Here is an 18147-nt window from a genome sequence, read left to right on the forward strand (position 1 = left end):
TGCCTCTATGGCTGTGTATAAGGCAGCTCTGAAGTCCCTACGAACTGAGAACCATGAGGTCTAGAATCTTGTTTTATTTCTCAGGGTTGGGGCACATTCGTAGAGTGACCGCTTTGCATGCAGAAGGTCCCAGGTTCAAAACCTCCCCTCCCCAGTACTGTGGGGTTGGGGACGTCCGCTGCATGAAACCCTGGAGAGCCGCTGCCGGTCAGTGTCGACTACACTGGGCTAGACCTGGCAACCTGGCCTGTAAGGCAGCACTGTAGGTTCTTGTGGCGGCTAATTCAGAGAGGCTGCCTGGTGGAGGAGCCGCAGGGCAGGATCACAGCTGCTTTCTAGCCAGCGAGGGGGAATGCAGAGACCCTTCCCCACTGCGATCATCCTGTCCTTTTAAGACTATAGATGGGAATGGACTGAGCTGGGCAGCTTTTGCAGACATAGACGAGAGAGGGGGGCAGGGGGGTGGGGGAGAGAGGGAGAGAGTTTCAGTCCTTTTCCACTCCCCCCCTGAAAGACAAGAGTGGCGAGGGCTGGAGCCGGGCCAAAGAGGGGAGAGGTTGCAGCCAGCTTAGCTCTGCGGCGTTGCCATTTTGGGAATGTTTGTTTTTAGAGTTCGGCCTCGGCTGCGGCTGGCGTGGGGTGTGTGTGTGTGTGTGTGTGTGTGTGTGTGTGTGTGTGTAGAGTAAAGCTTGGGCAGCCTTTCCTGATCCAGGGAATGCTATACACAGGGAACTTTCACAGACACACTCTCCCCTCCCCTCTCTTCTTCTCTGTATATCTTCCTATAGAAATAAGAATGTATGGCGTCGTCACGTATTGCAGCATGCAGAAGAATGGCAGGCTGGCCCAGGAAGGCTGGAGCCCCTTCCCGGGGCATGACGCACCCTCCCCGCTGCTTTAAAAGCGGGCAGGGCTTTGGGGGTGAGCTGTGGGTTGATAGGTGAGGGGGTGAGCGAGCTTTTAAAGGGGGGGGAGATTGGTCAGGGATAGGGGGAAAGGGCTGATAGGGTTGGTGAGTGGAAGGGTCACACACACACACACACACACACACACACACTCTTTCTCTATACACACAAATATACATTTCCTCTCCCTGGGCTTTCTTCCCCAGCCAAAAATCACCAGAGCTCAGTTCCTGCACCTCTCAGGTGGGCACCATTGCCATTATAAGAGGACAAGGGAAGTGTTCAGTGTGAATTCCGCCACCTCTTTTTCTAGAAAAATAGCACTGCCTCTCCTGCGCTTTTCCCAATCCCCCATGTTTAGGCAAAGAATAAATAATAATAATAATAATAATAATAATGATCTGGCTGGGTTTCCCCTGCCACTCTGGGCGGCTTCCAATAGAATATTAAAATACAATAACCTATTAAACATTAAAAACTTCCCTAAACAGGGCTGCCTTCAGATGTCTTCTGAAAGTCTGGTACAGTGGTACCTCAGGTTAAGTACTTAATTCGTTCCGGAGGTCTGTACTTAACCTGAAACTGTTCTTAACCTGAAGCACCACTTTAGCTAATGGGGCCTCCTGCTGCTGCTGCTGCACAATTTCTGTTCTCATCCTGAAGCAAAGTTCTTAACCTGAAGCACTATTTCTGGGTTAGCGGAGTCTGTAACCTGAAGCGTATGTAACCCCAGGTACCACTGTAGTTGTTTTTCTCTTTGACATCTGGTGGGAGGGCGTTCCACAGGGCGGGTGCCACTACCAAGAAGGCCCTCTGCCTGGTTCCCTGTAACGTGGCTTCTTGCAGCGAGGGAACCGCCAGAAGGCCCTCAGAGCTGGACCTCAGTGTCCAGGTAGAACAATGGGGGTGGACATCTCTCTCTCTCTTTCTATCTGTATCTATCTACAGTGGTGCCCCGCAAGACGAATGCCTTGCAAGACGGAAAACTCGCTAGACGAAAGAGTTTTCCATTTTGGAGGTGCTTCGCAAAACGAATTTCCTATGGGCTTGCTTTGCAAGACGACAATGTCTTGCGAGTTCCTGCTGGTTTTCCCCCCCTTCCCTCCCCCCTTTTTCGAAGCCGCTAAGCTGCTTATCAGCTGATCCGATCAGCAGATAAGCCGCTAAAAGCCGCTAATAGCGCTAATCCGCTAATCCGTCAATGGGCTTGTTTTGCAAGACGAAAAAACCACTAGATGAAGAGAATCACAGAATGGATTCTTTTCGTCTTGCGAGTCACCACTCTATCTATCTATCTATCTATCTATCTATCTATCTATCTATCTATGCAAAGCAGATGTTCTGCCACTGATCTGTGGCTTTCCCCCTAGAAAGCAGGTTTCTAGTCCAGGTGGTAATTAGTAGAGAGGTAATATAAACAGGAAACTGCCTCAAAACGAGTCAGATCCCTGGTCCACCTAGCTCACTATTGTCTACCGTGGCTCGCTGTGGCTCTGTGGGGTGTCAGACCAGGAATGAATTGGGTTATTGCCAGCAGCTGAGACTTTCCAAGGTCTTGGGTAGATGGGATGGGGGGGAGGGTCTTAACTGTCCCCCAAATGCACCACCCTTGCTTGCCGAATGATAGGAAGACTGTACCTGACAGCGGTGTAAAGGGATTTGTGGTTCAGGTGACCGCTCACTCCTCTCGCGTCAAAGGTCACTACCTGTGCGGGGAGGGAAGAGAAAAGGAGAACAAGGAAGGAAGGATTTATACAGTCCCATACTTTAAAATATATTTATATATTTAAAATTAGAGCATTTTAAACCCACCCTCCAGTCAAAAACGGCTCCCAGAGCAGCTTACATACAGTCAACCGATACAATACATTCTTTATATACAAGCTAGCAGTCTAAAAGACATGGCAGAAAAGGAAAGGGCAGTGGGGAGGGCAGAGGACGAGAAAAGAAGCAGCAAACTCAGGCACCAATTTGTCAGGTGAAAAATTAGTTCTTATTCTACCCCACCAGCTGTTTTGGAAACAGTTCAAGGACTGGAGATCCACCCTGATAGAGATGGTCTTTGTGGTGGATTGGGTCCAGTTTCCTTTTTCTCCCACTGAGGCAGACAGATAATAAAATGAAGACAGCTGTGATTTGGGCAGGGAGTGTTTGGACGCTATATGCCCTGAAGGATCCGATTTCAGGGTGTCAGGAGATGCTATTTCGAGGTCTTTGGACCCTGATTCCCATTCAGTTTATTGAAAGGTATATAACCTGTGTTGGAGGTGAAAGCCCCGCAAAGCAGCACATACAATAGGATAAAGGAAAGAGCTTCTTCACACAGCATGCCGTTAAACTATGGAACTTGCTGCCACAAGGATATACAGTGGTACCTCGGGTTAAGTACTTAATTCGTTCCGGAGGTCCGTTCTTAACCTGAAACTGTTCTTGACCTGAAGCGCCACTTTAGCTAATGGGGCCTCCCACTGCTGCCACGCGATTTCTGTTCCCATCCTGAAGCAAAGTTCTTAACCCGAGGTACCATTTCTGGGTTAGCGGAGTCTGTAACCTGAAGCGTCTGTAACCTGAAGCGTATGTAACCTGAGGTACCACTGTAATGACAGTCAGCTACATGGATGGCTTTAAAAGAGGTTTAGATGAATTCGTGAACTCTATGATAGGTGGTTAGTAGTCACAATGGCCAGGTTGCCCACCCCACCCCCACCCCACCCCCCGCGGCCAGAGGGCAGCCTTCCTCCGAATACCAGCTGCTGGGAATTGCAAGTGAGGAGAGTTGTTCTTGAACTTGGGCCCTCTTTGTGGGCTTTCCCGTGGGAAATCAGGCTGGCCACCATGAGAATGGGATGCTGGAACAGATCCTGCCAGCCTCTTCTTACATTCTAAGTTTTAACCAGAGCAGGCCCACAGAAAGTAATGGTTTTTATTGACATTTTCTCACGCGTGTAACAAACAGAACATGCACAACACATCTTGACTGTGAACTTAGTCCTGGAGAACTTGTAGACGCGTAGGAAAAAGAAAGGAATTGAAGCAACCTGAGGATGCAATATATATATATATATATATATATTCCTGTACCCGTGAAAATCTACGAAAGCATATATATATATATATATATGTTTTCGTAGATTTTCACGGGTACAGGAATGCAGGTTTTGGTGTCCTCGGGTGTCTTCCCGTGTAAAAGTTGGGGTGTCTAGGCGACGTTTCGACGAGGTCTCACTCGTCATCTTCAGGCTGGTGCTTTCGGCTTCTTGTTACTGGAACAGAGCGGGATCTCAGTGTTTGAGTTCCTATAAATACTGTAGAGGGGTGTGGTGTATTGCCTCAAAAGTTCTGGGCAGAGGGGAAGTTCCCAGGCTAGTGTTCTTTTCTTCTTTTGTTCCTTAATTACTTGAGGGATATCTTGAGTGATTTCTTGAGTGATATTCTGAGTACCACTTAGGTGGGTCATTAGGTGTGGATTAGTTGCTAAAGCCTTCGTGTCTTGACCTCTTGAATTTGTGAAGAGTTTTTCTGGGAAGATGGCTGTACTGCACTTAGTTGTGCTTTGGCTTGGCTTCGTGTATAGGGGCGAGCTGTGGTTTTGTGCCCTGTGCCAGCCAGATCTGTGTAGGGATTGCAGGGGGGTGCAGCATCCGGAGTTGCCACTATGGTTTGGTAACTGGATGGTGTCTGTAATTTATCTGTGGAGAGGGTCTGGGTTTGGGTCTGGTGTGGTTGATTGGTGGTGGCGTTCTGTGTGCCTCTGGATCTGGTGTCGGTTTTTGTGGGGAGGGCTAATTTCCAGATGTCTGGCAGGCGGGACGTGTCGTCACGCTTGTTCATGTTGTGAGGGTGTTTCTCTATCTCGATGGCTTCCATGATTATTCTCTTGTGGTGATGTTCCATGTTAAAGAGCAATTTGGAATCTGCAAAATTAATTTCGTGTCCTGTTTCTTTCATGTGTTGGAAAAGAGAGGAAGATTTTTCTTCTTTTTTGACGGCATTCTTGTGTTCTGCGATACGTGCATTTATTCGTCTGTTTGTTTGTCCAATGTACGTGGCTGGGCAGACTTTGCAGGGTATTTCATAGACCCCTTGGTTTTCCAACTGGATTTTATCTTTGGGGTTTCTGAGGATATTGGCACCAAAACCTGCATATATATATATATATATATATATATATATATGTTTTCGTAGATTTTCACGGGTACAGGAATGCAGGTTTTGGTGTCCTCGGGTGTCTTCCCGTGTAAAAGTTGGGGTGTCTAGGCGACGTTTCGACGAGGTCTCACTCGTCATCTTCAGGCTGGTGCTTTCGGCTTCTTGTTACTGGAACAGAGCGGGATCTCAGTGTTTGAGTTCCTATAAATACTGTAGAGGTGATGGCGTTCTGTGTGCCTCTGGTTCTGGTGTCGGTTTTTGTGGGGAGGGCTAATTTCCAGATGTCTGGCAGGCGGGACGTGTCGTCACGCTTGTTCATGTTGTGAGGATTGGCCATCACCAATCAACCACACCAGACCCAAACCCAGACCCTCTCCACAGATAAATTACAGACACCATCCAGTAGCCAAACCATAGTGGCACCTCCGGATGCTGCACCCCCCTGCAATCCCTACACAGATCTGGCTGGCACAGGGCACAAAACCACAGCTCGCCCCTATACACGAAGCCAAGCCAGAGCACAACTAAGTGCAGTACAGCCATCTTCTCAGAAAAACTCTTCACAAGCTCAAGAGGTCAAGACACGAAAGCTTTAGCAACTAATCCACACTTAATGACCCACCTAAGTGGTACTCAGAAATTCACTCAAGAAATCACTCAAGATATCCCTCAAGTAATTAAGGAACAAAAGAAGAAAAGGCACACTAACCTGGGAACTTCCTCTCTGCCCAGAACGTTGGAGGCTATACACCACACCCCCTCAACAGTATTTATAGGAACTCAAACACTGAGATCCTGCTCTGTTCCAGTAACAAGAAGCCGAAAGCACCAGCCTGAAGATGACGAGTGAGACCTTGTCGAAACGTCGCCTAGACACCCCAACTCTTACACGGGAAGACACCCGAAGACACCAAAACCTGCATTCCTGTACCCGTGAAAATCTACGAAAGCATATATATATATATATATATATATATATATATATATATATATATATATATAAAATTTTATTTTTACCCCGCCCTCCCTAGCCAAGACCAGGCTCAGGACGGCTAACATCAGGGATAATAACAATTGATTAAAATACAACTGAAAAAACGGGATTAAAATACTACTTAAAGTGCAGCCTCATTTCAGTGGAAGCCCAGATCAAAAACTGTTTGGGGGGAGAAAATGTCAAATCTTCACCAAGGCTAACTATCCAAACTGGTCCTACGTGGGCCAGAAAAAAGCCAGGGAAGTCCCCAAATAGGAGTTCCATCACAGAAGGAGAAAGGAAAGAGGGGAAGGGGATCAAGTTAATTCCAAGCCAAAGGCCAGGCGGAACAACTCTGTCTTACAGGACCTGCGGAACGAAATCAGATCCTGCAGGGCCCTGGTCTCATGAGGCAGAGCGTTCCACCAGGCCGGGGCCAGTGTTGAAAAGGCCCTGCCTCTGGTTGAAGCTAATCTGACTTCCTCAGGGCCCGGGACCTCTAGGGTGTTGCTATTTATGAACCTTAAGGTCCCCCGTGGGGCATACCGGGAGAGGCGGTCCCGTAGGTACGAGGGTCCTAGGCTGTGAAGGGCTTTAAAACACATAAAGAGAGAAATCTAGAAGACCAAAAGTGGTGATTGATAAGTTTTAAAGCTAAAGGCCAAAAGTGTTTAGATATTCAACGGACGGTGGAGATCTGGAGGGAAAGAACTGCAAAACAAATTCAGTAACTGAGAAGGTTATGGATTTAGCCCCTCTAAGTCGTCTGTTTCGTTCTGGGACTTTCCTCGCTACCCTTAAGTTCTTCAAACACAGATGTGGAAAAGGGACAAACTTGAGGAAATGAAAATTGAGGAAATTTGTCCTGGTGCATTATGTGTCAGAGGGTGTGGCCAAGGGCGCTGGACCACTCCTTGGCTGGCAGGGGCAGACACGGTAGACTTCACAGAATCACAGAACCGCAGAGTTGGAAGGGACCACGAGGGTCATCCAGTCCAACCCCTCGCAGCGCAGGAATATTTTTTTGCCCAGCGCGGGACTCGAACCCAGGACCCTAAGATGATGCACCTTGCGCTCTGCCGACTGAGCTATCCCAGCTCCTGCAAAGGAAAGGAAGAAGAAGAAGAGCACCTCCCTCCTTCCTTGCTGGTCCGGTTTGACTCCTTGGGTGACGAGGAGCAGCTTTGCCCTGGCGCAGGCACCTCCCCGCTTGCACAAGAAGAGACATGGCCGCCCAGAGAGTAGGGGAAAGGGCAGAGAGGGAGGATCAAAGGCTTTGCTGCCCGGCCTTCCCTACCGGCTAGGTCTCCACCCTGCTGCCAGGAAGGGCTTCACACAAACACACACACTGCTCTGCAATGAGGCAGGGGAACAGGCAGAGCACCCCAAGAAAAGCCCAGGAGGAGAGGTGTGGCCGGCTTCTGAGAGGGCTCTTTCCTGCTCTTGCCTGGCACAAACCCAATCTCAGCACAGCCGCCGCCTCAGTGCCTCACCCCCACGGTCGAGGGTTTTAAAAAATATATTTTTTTGTTTATCTATTTCTGTATTTCATTAATTTAACATAATTATTACAAAATATAAGCAAAATATTGCAAATACATATATATTTCAGATAAGCACACATATATATTAAAAAAGAACAAAAGAGAAAAAAAGAAGAAGGAAAGTTGGAAGAATTTCTTCCAAATTTATTCTACAAATATCTCAATCATTGAGCTATTTATGACGTTGATAGCTTGCCCATCCTTTTCGAACGGGAGGCCAAGGGCGGCAGATGTCAAAACGACGCCATCTGCTATGGCCTCCTCTGGAGATATCGCCACCAAACTCTCAAGGTGAGGGGGGTGGTCTCTGCCAATGCTTGGGCACCATTTTGATTCAAGATGGCGGACCAAAATGAGGATTGGGCATGGCTTTGCCCACTTTTTGGTGGGGTAGGTCCAAACTCACAAATGAAGCGGCCCCATTTTTATTTTAAATGTTCAGAATTCCAACGAGCATCGGGGTCGGGGTTTAGATACTGGCAGAAGCCTTGTGGCCAGAAGAGCGAAATGGTCTGCGGGACTCCAGCCTCCAAAAAGCGAGGGAGCAGGCCGAATAAAACAAATTTGGTTGGCTTCCCTCATAACACAAACCTTGTGGGGAATTCAGTGAAGCTGACAGTCAGGAGACGCAGGGCAGATGAAAGAAAGGACTTGTTCGTGGGGTGCATTGTTAATCTGTGGAACTCTGGCCGGCCCCTGGGAGAACAGGGTATTGGACCATTCGGCCACTGAGCTGATGCAACAGCCTCTTCGTATGTTCTTACTTTTAAAACCTTCTGAACGGTCTCATTCGGCATGAGGCAACTTCCTTTGTCCATCCGAAAACACCCATTAATCTGCTTCTGGCTTGGACTGTGTAAAATCTGAGATTTCCTCCGCCTTTGCATTACCTGGTGTTGTGCTTGAACAAAGGTCGGCCGTGCGGTTCCCTAGGCAAGGCTTGGGGCCTCTGAGAGACCTACACTGGCTCCCAGTATGTTTACGAGCACAGTTCAAAGTGTTGGTGCTGACCTTTAAAGCCCTAAACGGCCTCCGTCCTGTATATCTGAAGGAGCGTCTCCACCCCCATCGTTCTACCTGGACACTGAGGTCCAGCACCAAGGGCCTTCTGACAGTTCCCTCACTGGGAGAAGCCAAGTTACAGGAAACCAGGCAGAGGGCCTTCTTGGTGGTGGCACCCGCCCTGTGGAATGCCCTCCCACCAGATGACAAAGAGAAAAACAACTACCAAACTTTTAGAAGACATCTGAAGGCAGCCCTGTTTAGGGAAGCTTTTAATGTTTAATAGGTTATTGTATTTTAGTGTTTTGTTGGAAGCTGCCCAGAGTGGCTGGGGAAACCCAGCCAGATGGGTGGGGTATAAATAAATAACAAACAAACAATTAATTATTATTATTATTATTATTATTATTATTATTATTATTATTATTATTATCTGAGTGAATGAGTAACTATGACCCCACTGGAGCAGGGAGAAGAAAGGCAGACAAGGCAACGCTGTGCAGATTCCTCTTCTCATCTCAGAACCTGCTGGGCCTGTAAGATGCTCTCGCTATTAGCAGATGGCGGAGGAATTCAGTCAACAAGAGATTTCCCTGATCTGCGAGACTTATCATGCAAGGGACTCTTAAGGAATCTCCCCCTCCAGCTCACCGCAAGCTATTTCCACCTCAGCTGACCTCACCTCCATCCTCTGTCCTGAGAGGGCTGGATAAGCAGCGTTTGCGCTTGTGAATTCTGCTCAGGTCGGCGCGTGGATCGGGCCGCAGAGTGCACCCACCCGGCTTGTCAGTTTCGCAGCTGAAATCGAGAGCAGTCGCCCACCCTTGTTTTTGGCTGGGAGTTCCTCAGAGCGAAGGGAGCAGCTCCACCCCCTGGAAGTTGCAGAGATCTCTATGGCATGCACTTCAATACACTTTGGCATCAACTAATGGACTGCAGAAACTTCCGCACAGTGTGTCAAGCCAGGACTGTGTGGTAACGGTGCCAGCGGAGGAATGGAGGTCTTCCTTTATTTATTTAATGAAATTTACATACTGCTTGATAGTAGGAAAACCTTTAAGTGGTTTACAAAAACATAAAAACTCCCGATGATAAAAAACAGTTAAAAACAGGTAACTAAAAAACTTCAAAAGACTATTACAATCCACAGTAGCCAAAAGGAAATAAAACACACAATGACTTCTACACATTTGGATAGAGAAAAAATGTTCAAGGAAGCACCAAAAAGTGTGCAGCAAAGACACCTGCCTGAGGTCAGTATCAGGGAATGCTGGTTCTACGATGAGACAGGAGGGAGCTGTGGCCTGTGAGATCTTGTGACTCCAACTCCCATCATCCCTGAACTTTGGCCCTGCTGACTCATGGGAGTTAGAGTCCAGCAAGATCTGGAGGGTCACAGGTTCCCCCATCCCTGATCTACAAGGAAGCATCCCTCTGTCTCATGCACACACAAAAATTGTCCAGTAGCACCTTGTTGTTGTTGAGTCGTTTAGTCGTGTCTGCCTCTTCGTGACCCCCTGGACCAGAGCACGCCAGGCACTTCTGTCTTCCAGTGCCTCCCACAGTTTGGTCAAACTCAGGCTGGTAGCTTTGAGAACACTGTCCCACCATCTCGTCCTCTGTCGTCCCCTTCTCCTTGCCCTCCATCTTTCCCAACATCAGGGTCTTTTCCAGGGAGTCTTCTCTTCTCACGAGGTGGCCAAAGTCTTGGAGCCTCAGCTTCAGGATCTGTCCTTCCAGTGAGCACTCAGGGCTGATTTCCTTCAGAATGGAGAGGTTGGATCTTCTTGCCGTCCATGGGACTCTCAAGAGTCTCCTCCAGCACCAGAATTCAAAAGCATCAATTCTTCGGCGATCAGCCTTCTTTATGGTCCAGCTCTCACTTCCTCTAAGTAGCACCTTAGAGACTGACTAAGTTTGTTCTAGGTATAAGCTCTCGTGTGCGCCTGAGTAGCTGAAGAAGTGTGCATGCACATGAAAGCTTACACCCAGAACAAACTTAGTTGGTCTCTAAGGTGCTACTGGACAATTTTTTTATTTATTTTGACTGCGTCAGATCAACACGGCTACCTACCTGAATCTCAGTAGGACAATACTGGCTCCAAGATTGGGGAGGAGGGACCTGTGGCCCTCCAGATGTTACTGGGCTTCAACACCCACATGGTCCTAGACCACTGGCCATGCTGAGTGCTGGGAGTTTGAACCTGACAACATCTGGAGTGACCTGCAAGTGACACCCCCCCATCCATATCCAAAAGGAAGACTCAAGGCTACATCTTACCAGGTTGATCTGGTAGGTCTTGACATGCTTAAGGATCAGAGCGGAGAGCAGCTGAGTGTCCCACTCGACAGATGGGTGGTCTGGAAGATCCCTACAAAGAAGAAGAATAAACACAATAATAATAATAATAAACACAATCATCATCATCATCATCATCATCCAGAATGCGGCAGCTAGACTGGTGACTGGGAGCGGCCGCCGAGACCATATAACACCAGTCTTGAAAGACCTACACTGGCTCCCAGGACGTTTCCGAGCCCAATTCAAGGTGTTGGTGCTGAACTTTAAAGCCCTAAACGGCCTTGGCCTAGTATACCTGAAGGAGCGTCTCCACCCCCATCGTTCTGCCCGGACACTGAGATCCAGCGCCGAGGGCCTTCTGGCGGTTCCCTCACTGCGAGAAGCCAAGTTACAGGGAACCAGGCAGAGGGCCTTCTTGGTAGTGGCACCCACCCTGTGGAACGCCCTCCCAGCAGATGTCAGAGAGAAAAACAACTACCAGACTTTTAGAAGACATCTTAAGGCAGCCCTGTTTAGGGAAGCTTTCAATGTTTAATAGACTATTGTATTTTAATATTCTGTTGGAAGCCGCCCAGAGTGGCTGGGGAAATCCAGCCAAATGTGCGTGGTATAAATAAATAAATAAATAAATAAATAAATAAATAAATATTCCACTCTTCATCCTAAGAACCCAGGGCAGCTTACAGAAATTAAAACACAATACAGTGGTACCTCGGGTTACATACGCTTCAGGTTACAGAGTCCGCTAACCCAGAAATAGTACCTCAGGTTAAGAACATTGCTTCAGGATGAGAACAGAAATCGTGCGGCAGTGGCATAGTGGCAGTGGGATGCCCCATTAGCTAAAGTGGTGGCTTCAGGTTAAGAACAGTTTCAGGTTAAGAACGGACCTCCGGAACGAATTAAGTATATAACCAGAGGTACCACTGTACTATGCATAGTTTAAGACAATCTACAATCGCAGAAGTGAGGCATACCCTCCAACAGTCCTCTGATGAAAACTGGGGTGTGTCTTTTGGGGCCCTGAACTTGGGGAAGCCAGCTGACTCACACAAGATCCTCCTCCCTGAACTCGGCGACAACACAGGAGGGGATAAATGGGACATTCCAGGATCAAATCAGAAGCTGGGATGGCTTCTGCAATTCCGGGAATGCCAAGGGAAAACCGGGGCACTTCTAGGGTATGATTAAGGTGGGTATTAAAAACATACATCTCTGGTGCCAAAGGTCGGGATAAAGAGATGTGTGTCCACAGCATCCTCCGGAAGCTGTATAATGAAGGTGCCAGAAACACCTGTGCGGGGAGGGAGTCTCACAGCTTAGGAGCCACTACCGAGAAGGCCCTATTCCAGGCCGTTGCCACCCCAGATTCTGAGGGCGGAGGAACAAGCTAGAGGGCACCCTCTGCTGATCTCAGCACCTGAGAGGGTTGGTAGGGCCAAAGAGAGATGCCATATCCTGCAAGTGTCCCGGAAAAAACAGGACACCCCATTTTTCATTGCGAGATAACAGCGGCCATTTTAGTCGCCATGATTTCAGGACACAATTCCCCCCCAAAAAAGTGGGGTTTTGGGGGGGGACTGCAGCCATTTTAGTTGCCATGGTTTTGGGACACAATTTCCCCCCCCCTCAAAAAAAGTGGGGAGGGGTTTTGGGGGGGAACTGCAGCGTAAAATCACATGAGATCACAGCAACCCAAATGGCCGCCATGCTCTTGCGATAAAAAGCAGGGAGATGGCGTCTCTGATTTTGGCTTCAAAGCGCTGGAGGGTATGAGATGTCTGGCAGGCTGGATTTGGCCCAGAAGCCTGAGGTCCCTGCCCTCTTCTCTGAGGCAGCCCTGGCAGGGCCTCTAATATGCTGCTGGTCAGGTTTTGACTCGATGCAACAGATGAAGGTCACTCAAGTTCAGTGGAAACAGACAGCTGGAGGCGGTGGGCCGAAATCCCTGGGAGCGTGGCGATGTGTTGACGGCGAGCCAGAACTGCCGCCAAAGAGCAAGGGCTGCAATAACTCACCTGGGTGATTTGGGGAAGGGGCAGAAAGTGGGTTCATCACGTTGATAAAGTTATAGCTGGTTAGCCTGCGAAATGCCCTTTGGTGAAAACGTAGTCTCCACAAGATCCTATCTTTTCTCAAAAGAGGGGGTGGAGAACCACAGGACCGGGGCTTGAATGCGGCCCTCTGAACCTCTCTATTTGGCCCCCAACTCTCCTCAGAAAGCTCCAAAACCCTTCCCCAGCCACAGGGCAGTGATAGCCTTCACGTTGGATGGGTTTAAAAGAGAATTAGATAAATTCGTGGAGGAGGAGGCTATCAATGGCGACTTGTAGCCAAGATGGCTACAGCTGGCTGGTTAGAGCGTCGTGTTGAGAATGCCAAGGTTGCAGGTTTGATCCCCGCATGGGACAGCTGCATATACCTGATTTGCAGGGGGTTGGACTAGATGACCCTCAGGGCCCCTTCCTACTCTACAGTCAAACCTTGGTTGTTGAACGTGATCTGTTCCGGAAGAGCGTTCGACTTCTGAAACGTTCAGCAACCGAGGCGCGGCTTCCGATTGGTTACAAGAGCTCCTTGCACCCAAGTGGAAGTTGTGTAGGATGTCCAGGTTCCAAAAAACATTTAAAAACCGGAGAATTTACTTCCGGAGCCGAAAGGTTCGAAAGTGGAGCCATTCGAGAACCAAGGTTTGACTGTACAGTGGTACCTCAGGTTACAGACGCTTCAGGTTACAGACGCTTCAGGTTACAGACTCCGCTAACCCAGAAATAGCACCTCAGGTTAAGAACTTTGCTTCAGGATGAGAACAGAAATCGCAGTGTGGCACCAGCGGGAGGCCCCATTAGCTAAAGTGGTGCTTCAGGTTAAGAACAGTTTCAGGTTAAGAACGGACCTCCGGAACAAATTAAGTTCTTAACCTGAGGTACCACTGTACTATTCTATGATTCTCTCTCCATTGTTGGAGATGGATAATACAGGGGAAACAGCGCAAGTGTTTAGCAAAAGCACACACACACACACACACACACACACACACACACACCTGGGCCTGATCCAAGGCATGCTTTGAATGTCCCAGCTGCGCAGCCAGCCTGAACCAGATTTAACTTCTCCGGTCGTCGCGAGGGATTCAGCACCGGCTGGGTTAGCTCAGCTGTTTGGGTGCTCAAGGTCACAGGAAGCAGGGAGATGAGGGCGCAAGAGGGATGTGATGTTCCCTAAAGCCAGTGGATATGTTCTCCCCCCTCCAACACACACATCCACTGCCCTGCCCCTGCTTCTCTTCCTCCCCTTAAAGAACTCAGAAGGACCCCTTTCCAAAAACCCAGAGAGCTGCTGCCAGTCAGTGTGGACAATACAGAGCTCGAGGCACTGGTGCACCTTGGTGCAAAGAGCTTTTTCCCTTTGGGGAAAGGATCTGGCTCAGCGGTAGACCACCTGCATTGCCTGTGGAAGGCCCCAATCCCTGGAAGCATCTCAGTCCAACAGGTCAGATGGTGGATGTCCCCCACCTGGAGAGCTGCTGCCTGTCAGTGTGGACAATACTGAGCCCGATGGAACAGTGGTCTGGCTCGACAGAAGGCAGCTTCCTAAGTTCCTGTAATTCAGAACCACGGTGGCTGGAATGGCCACTTTCAGCTTTAAGGTTTCATAGAATCATAGAGTTGGAAGAGACCACAAGGGCCATCGAATCCAACCCCCTGCCAAGCAGGAAACACCATCAGGTTTCCCTATCCTGAAACATCCCTATCCTGGGACGCGGGTGGGTTAAACCACAGAGCCTAGGACTTACCAATCAGAAGGTCAGAAGTTCAAATCCCCGCGACAGGGTGAGCTCCCATTGCTGGATCCCAGCTCCTGCCAACCTAACAGTTCGAAAGCATGTCAAAGTGCAAGTAGATAAATAGGTACCACTCCGGCGGGAAGGTAAACGGCGTTTCCGTGCGCTGCTCTGGTTCGCCAGAAGCGGCTTAGTCATGCTGGCCACATGACCCGGAAGCTGTACGCCGGCTCCCTCGGCCAATAAAACGAGATGAGCGCCGCAACCCCAGAGTTGGTCATGACTGGACCTAATGGTCAGGGGTCCCTTTACCTTTATCCTGAAACAGGCAATTGAGATCTCCTCCAAATATCTTGGGCGAGTCTGATTTTGAGAAGCAACGGTGGCGTTATTAATCAATGCCTTTTCAGAGGTGGCTCCCCCTTTGTGGGATCCTGTCCCTGAGGAAGAATGCCTGTCTGCTTTTACGTGCTGAGCAAAAAATAATCTTTTTGCTGTGGTTGTCCTTAAATGGGATGGGCAGGATGAGTTCCTTTTAAATACAGTCGCACCTTGGTTCTCAAATGCCTTGTGACTCTAACGTTTTGGCTCCCGAGCGCCGCAAATCCGGAAATGAGTGTTGTGGTTTGTGAACGTTTTTTGGATGCCGAACATCTGACATGGCCTCTGCGACTTCCATTTGAGTGCAGGAAGCTCCTGCAGCCAATCGGAAGCAGTGCCTTGGTTTTTGAACATTTTTGGAAGTCGAACGGAGTTCCGGAATGGATTCCATTTGAGAAGCAAGGTACGACTGAACTGTCTACTGTCAGCTGAGCATTTGAGTCTTTGTTATTTTATTTCTACGATGTGAGTCTCTTTATGGCACTTGAGTGCAAGAATACAGAAGAATAGCAACTCCTCCTTTTTGAAGGAGGAACTTTGGAGCAAAACTCAGTCCCAACATCGCCCGAAGCCCTTGGCGCCGGTTCCATTTAAAAGGTCGCAGCACTCTGTCATCCACTGCAAAGACCACAGAGCTGTCAGAGAGCTTGACACAGAACGAGAGAACAAGGTCTCTGCCCTGAGGGGCCTACAATCTAAAAACAGAAGAGAACGCAGGAAGGGGAAGGAGATGGCAGCAGGCGTAAACGACAGGCTAAAACTAGAATATTAGAATCATAGAATTGCAGAGTTGGAGTCACTGAGTCCGACTCCCTGGAACGCAGGAATAAACTAAACCAAGAAGTAATAGTAATGTTTAAACAACTCAAATATGCCTGTCAATTAAAAAATGCAAAAAAACAGCATCAGGACCCTTCTGCAGCCCTGAAAAATTCTGTCCCTTGAGCATCTCTTGCAAAGGCAGCCTGCAGCTCAAAACAGAAACCTGTTCCCAATCCCAGGCTGTGCTCTGTTTTCCGGGACACCATCCAAGTATCAGCTCCTTCGAACGATTTGTGTCATGACGCGATATCATCATGAATAATATACACCGTTTCCCAGCAAGAGGCCGGGATCCTCTTCTCAGAGATGACACAAGGCCTTTATCGCAATGTGAAATCTGCCGTTCATCTGACGCCGGTGCCTCGCAGGCCTTGACGGGGGAGCAGGGAGCAGCAGGAACAAGTTCATATTCATCGCCCTCGAAATGGGGATGTTTGGCAAGGTGGTGGGTGGGTGGGTGGGGGGGGAGGCTTCTGGGTCAGGAGAAATGGAGAGGGTGGGTCTAAGGGCTGGGAAACCAGGGACAGCGAGCTACACACAAACACATATTTAACTATCAGAAGAAATTAGGCCGCTTAATATCATAGGAAGCTGAGTTATATCAAGTCAGGTACTTGGTGCATCTAGCTCAGTCCTGTCCGCACGGACTGGCAGCAGCTCTTCAGGTTTTCAGGCAGCGGGGAATTCCCAGGCAGACCTGCAGATGTCAGGATTTGAACCCAGGTCTGCACTTTTCGAAGGAACTTGAAGGGGAACAAAACACACCCATCCTTCTAAATGTGATCCCCTAAGTATTTGGCAGTGCAGGTCCCCAGTCAAATAATGTGCCCCATGAAACTGCATATACTGGGGTGTGTTGGAAGTTTCCCAGGCGACAGGTGCATTTTGCGACTGGCGCAGGTGCAACTGTGACCACAGGGACATCTCCATCTGGCTGCCCCCTCCAGTTTTCTTCAGCAGAAGGGCTTATTTATTGCATTTATAGCCCATGGTTCACCCCCCCTCCCCGTTCAGTTAATCCTGATGACAACCCTGTGAGGCAGGTGAAGAGGCTGCGACTGACTTCAAGGTCACCCTGTGAGTTTCCTGACTGAGTTGGAATTCGAACCCTGATCTCCCAGGTCCTAGTCCAACACTCTTAACCACTGAATCACACTGGCTTCCTAGAGTACTTCTGCCACGGGGCAGCTCTATAAATTCACCAGGTAAATAAATATGGGGAAAGCAAAACGTCACTTAGAGAACGCTCTGAAATATTTTCCTTGAAGCGTTTTATTCTGTATTGTTTGATTTGATATTTTAACGTGTTGTAAACTGCTCTGAGCTTTTTTTCTTTAAAATATAAAGTGGGATAGAAATGAAGTAAAGAAGAAAAGATCTATTGCCAAAAAAGAAAAGGCCCTTAAGACATTTGGTTGTGGCAATCATAACCTAGGTTTAAGGTGCAAGTTGGTGATTAGCTTATACACCTGAGTGTCTAACACTGAAAAGGCTGTGTTAAAAGGGCCTTCCTAGCTTACAAAAGTGCGTTAGATTGGGGAAATCTGCCCTGCAAACACGTCAGCATTAGGCAAAATTGCATACGAAGGCATGTCAATTTGGAGAACTTCGCGATGAGCTTTCAGGATGACTTATTTTTGTTTTTATTTTGCATGGGGAGTGGGGGGAAACAAGCAGAGGAACTAAAATGGACCGATTCGCCCGTCCCCAAGGTGGGAGCCACTGGCCCGAAAGCCGCCGAGCTCTCTTGGAGAGGAAGAAAGGAGGCTTTTTGGAGAGCGCCAAGCCAAGCAACCTCTGGGCTCTTCGCAGCCTCCTTCCAAGGCAAACATTACGCAACCGCAGGAACCGCAAGAGGAACAGCCTCTCCCGTGATCTAGAGTAACCCCAGGAGCAGCGCTGGCATGCGAGGCCCTCTCTCTCTCCTGTCCCCGTTGCCGCAGGGACCCCGTGATGTAGTTCCTCAACTTTGGCCCACAAGGAAAGCCTCCCATTCAGGATGGGGTTTTACAAGAGTCACATGGAGGCGGAAGGGGGGGGGAGAGACTCCTGGCAGCACATCAAGAAAACCAGCAAGGCAGGGAAGAGCTGGGAGGAGACGTTAACCCTTCTGAGCCCGCTCCCATCCTCCCGCAACAAAAAGCCATTTTGCTGATTTCTCTTCTTTTGCAAAGGGACCGCTGTCATTTCCAATGCCGCAGTTATTCAATTGCAGTTTTTTGTTTGGGGAGGAGACAGCTGTCAATGGCTACTAGCCAGGGTGGCTGTTCTCCTCCGCTGTG

At 48.9% G+C, this 18147-nt stretch overlaps 1 protein-coding gene across 1 annotated transcript in view; it reads right to left on the minus strand.

Annotated features, from left to right (window-relative positions):
• Nucleotides 1–18147, minus strand: part of PIGL (phosphatidylinositol glycan anchor biosynthesis class L) — a 44219-nt gene that overhangs the window by 8195 nt on the left and 17877 nt on the right. Inside the window, exons 3-4 of the mRNA XM_083480126.1 lie at nt 10858–10948; nt 2544–2611 (exon numbers count right to left, since the gene is read on the minus strand). Coding sequence (XP_083336252.1) covers nt 2544–2611; nt 10858–10948 — 159 coding nt within the window. The remainder of the gene's footprint in view (nt 1–2543; nt 2612–10857; nt 10949–18147) is intronic.

This window comes from Podarcis liolepis, assembly GCF_965112155.1.
Source record: "Podarcis liolepis genome assembly, chromosome: 16".
Taxonomy (NCBI): domain Eukaryota; kingdom Metazoa; phylum Chordata; class Lepidosauria; order Squamata; family Lacertidae; genus Podarcis; species Podarcis liolepis.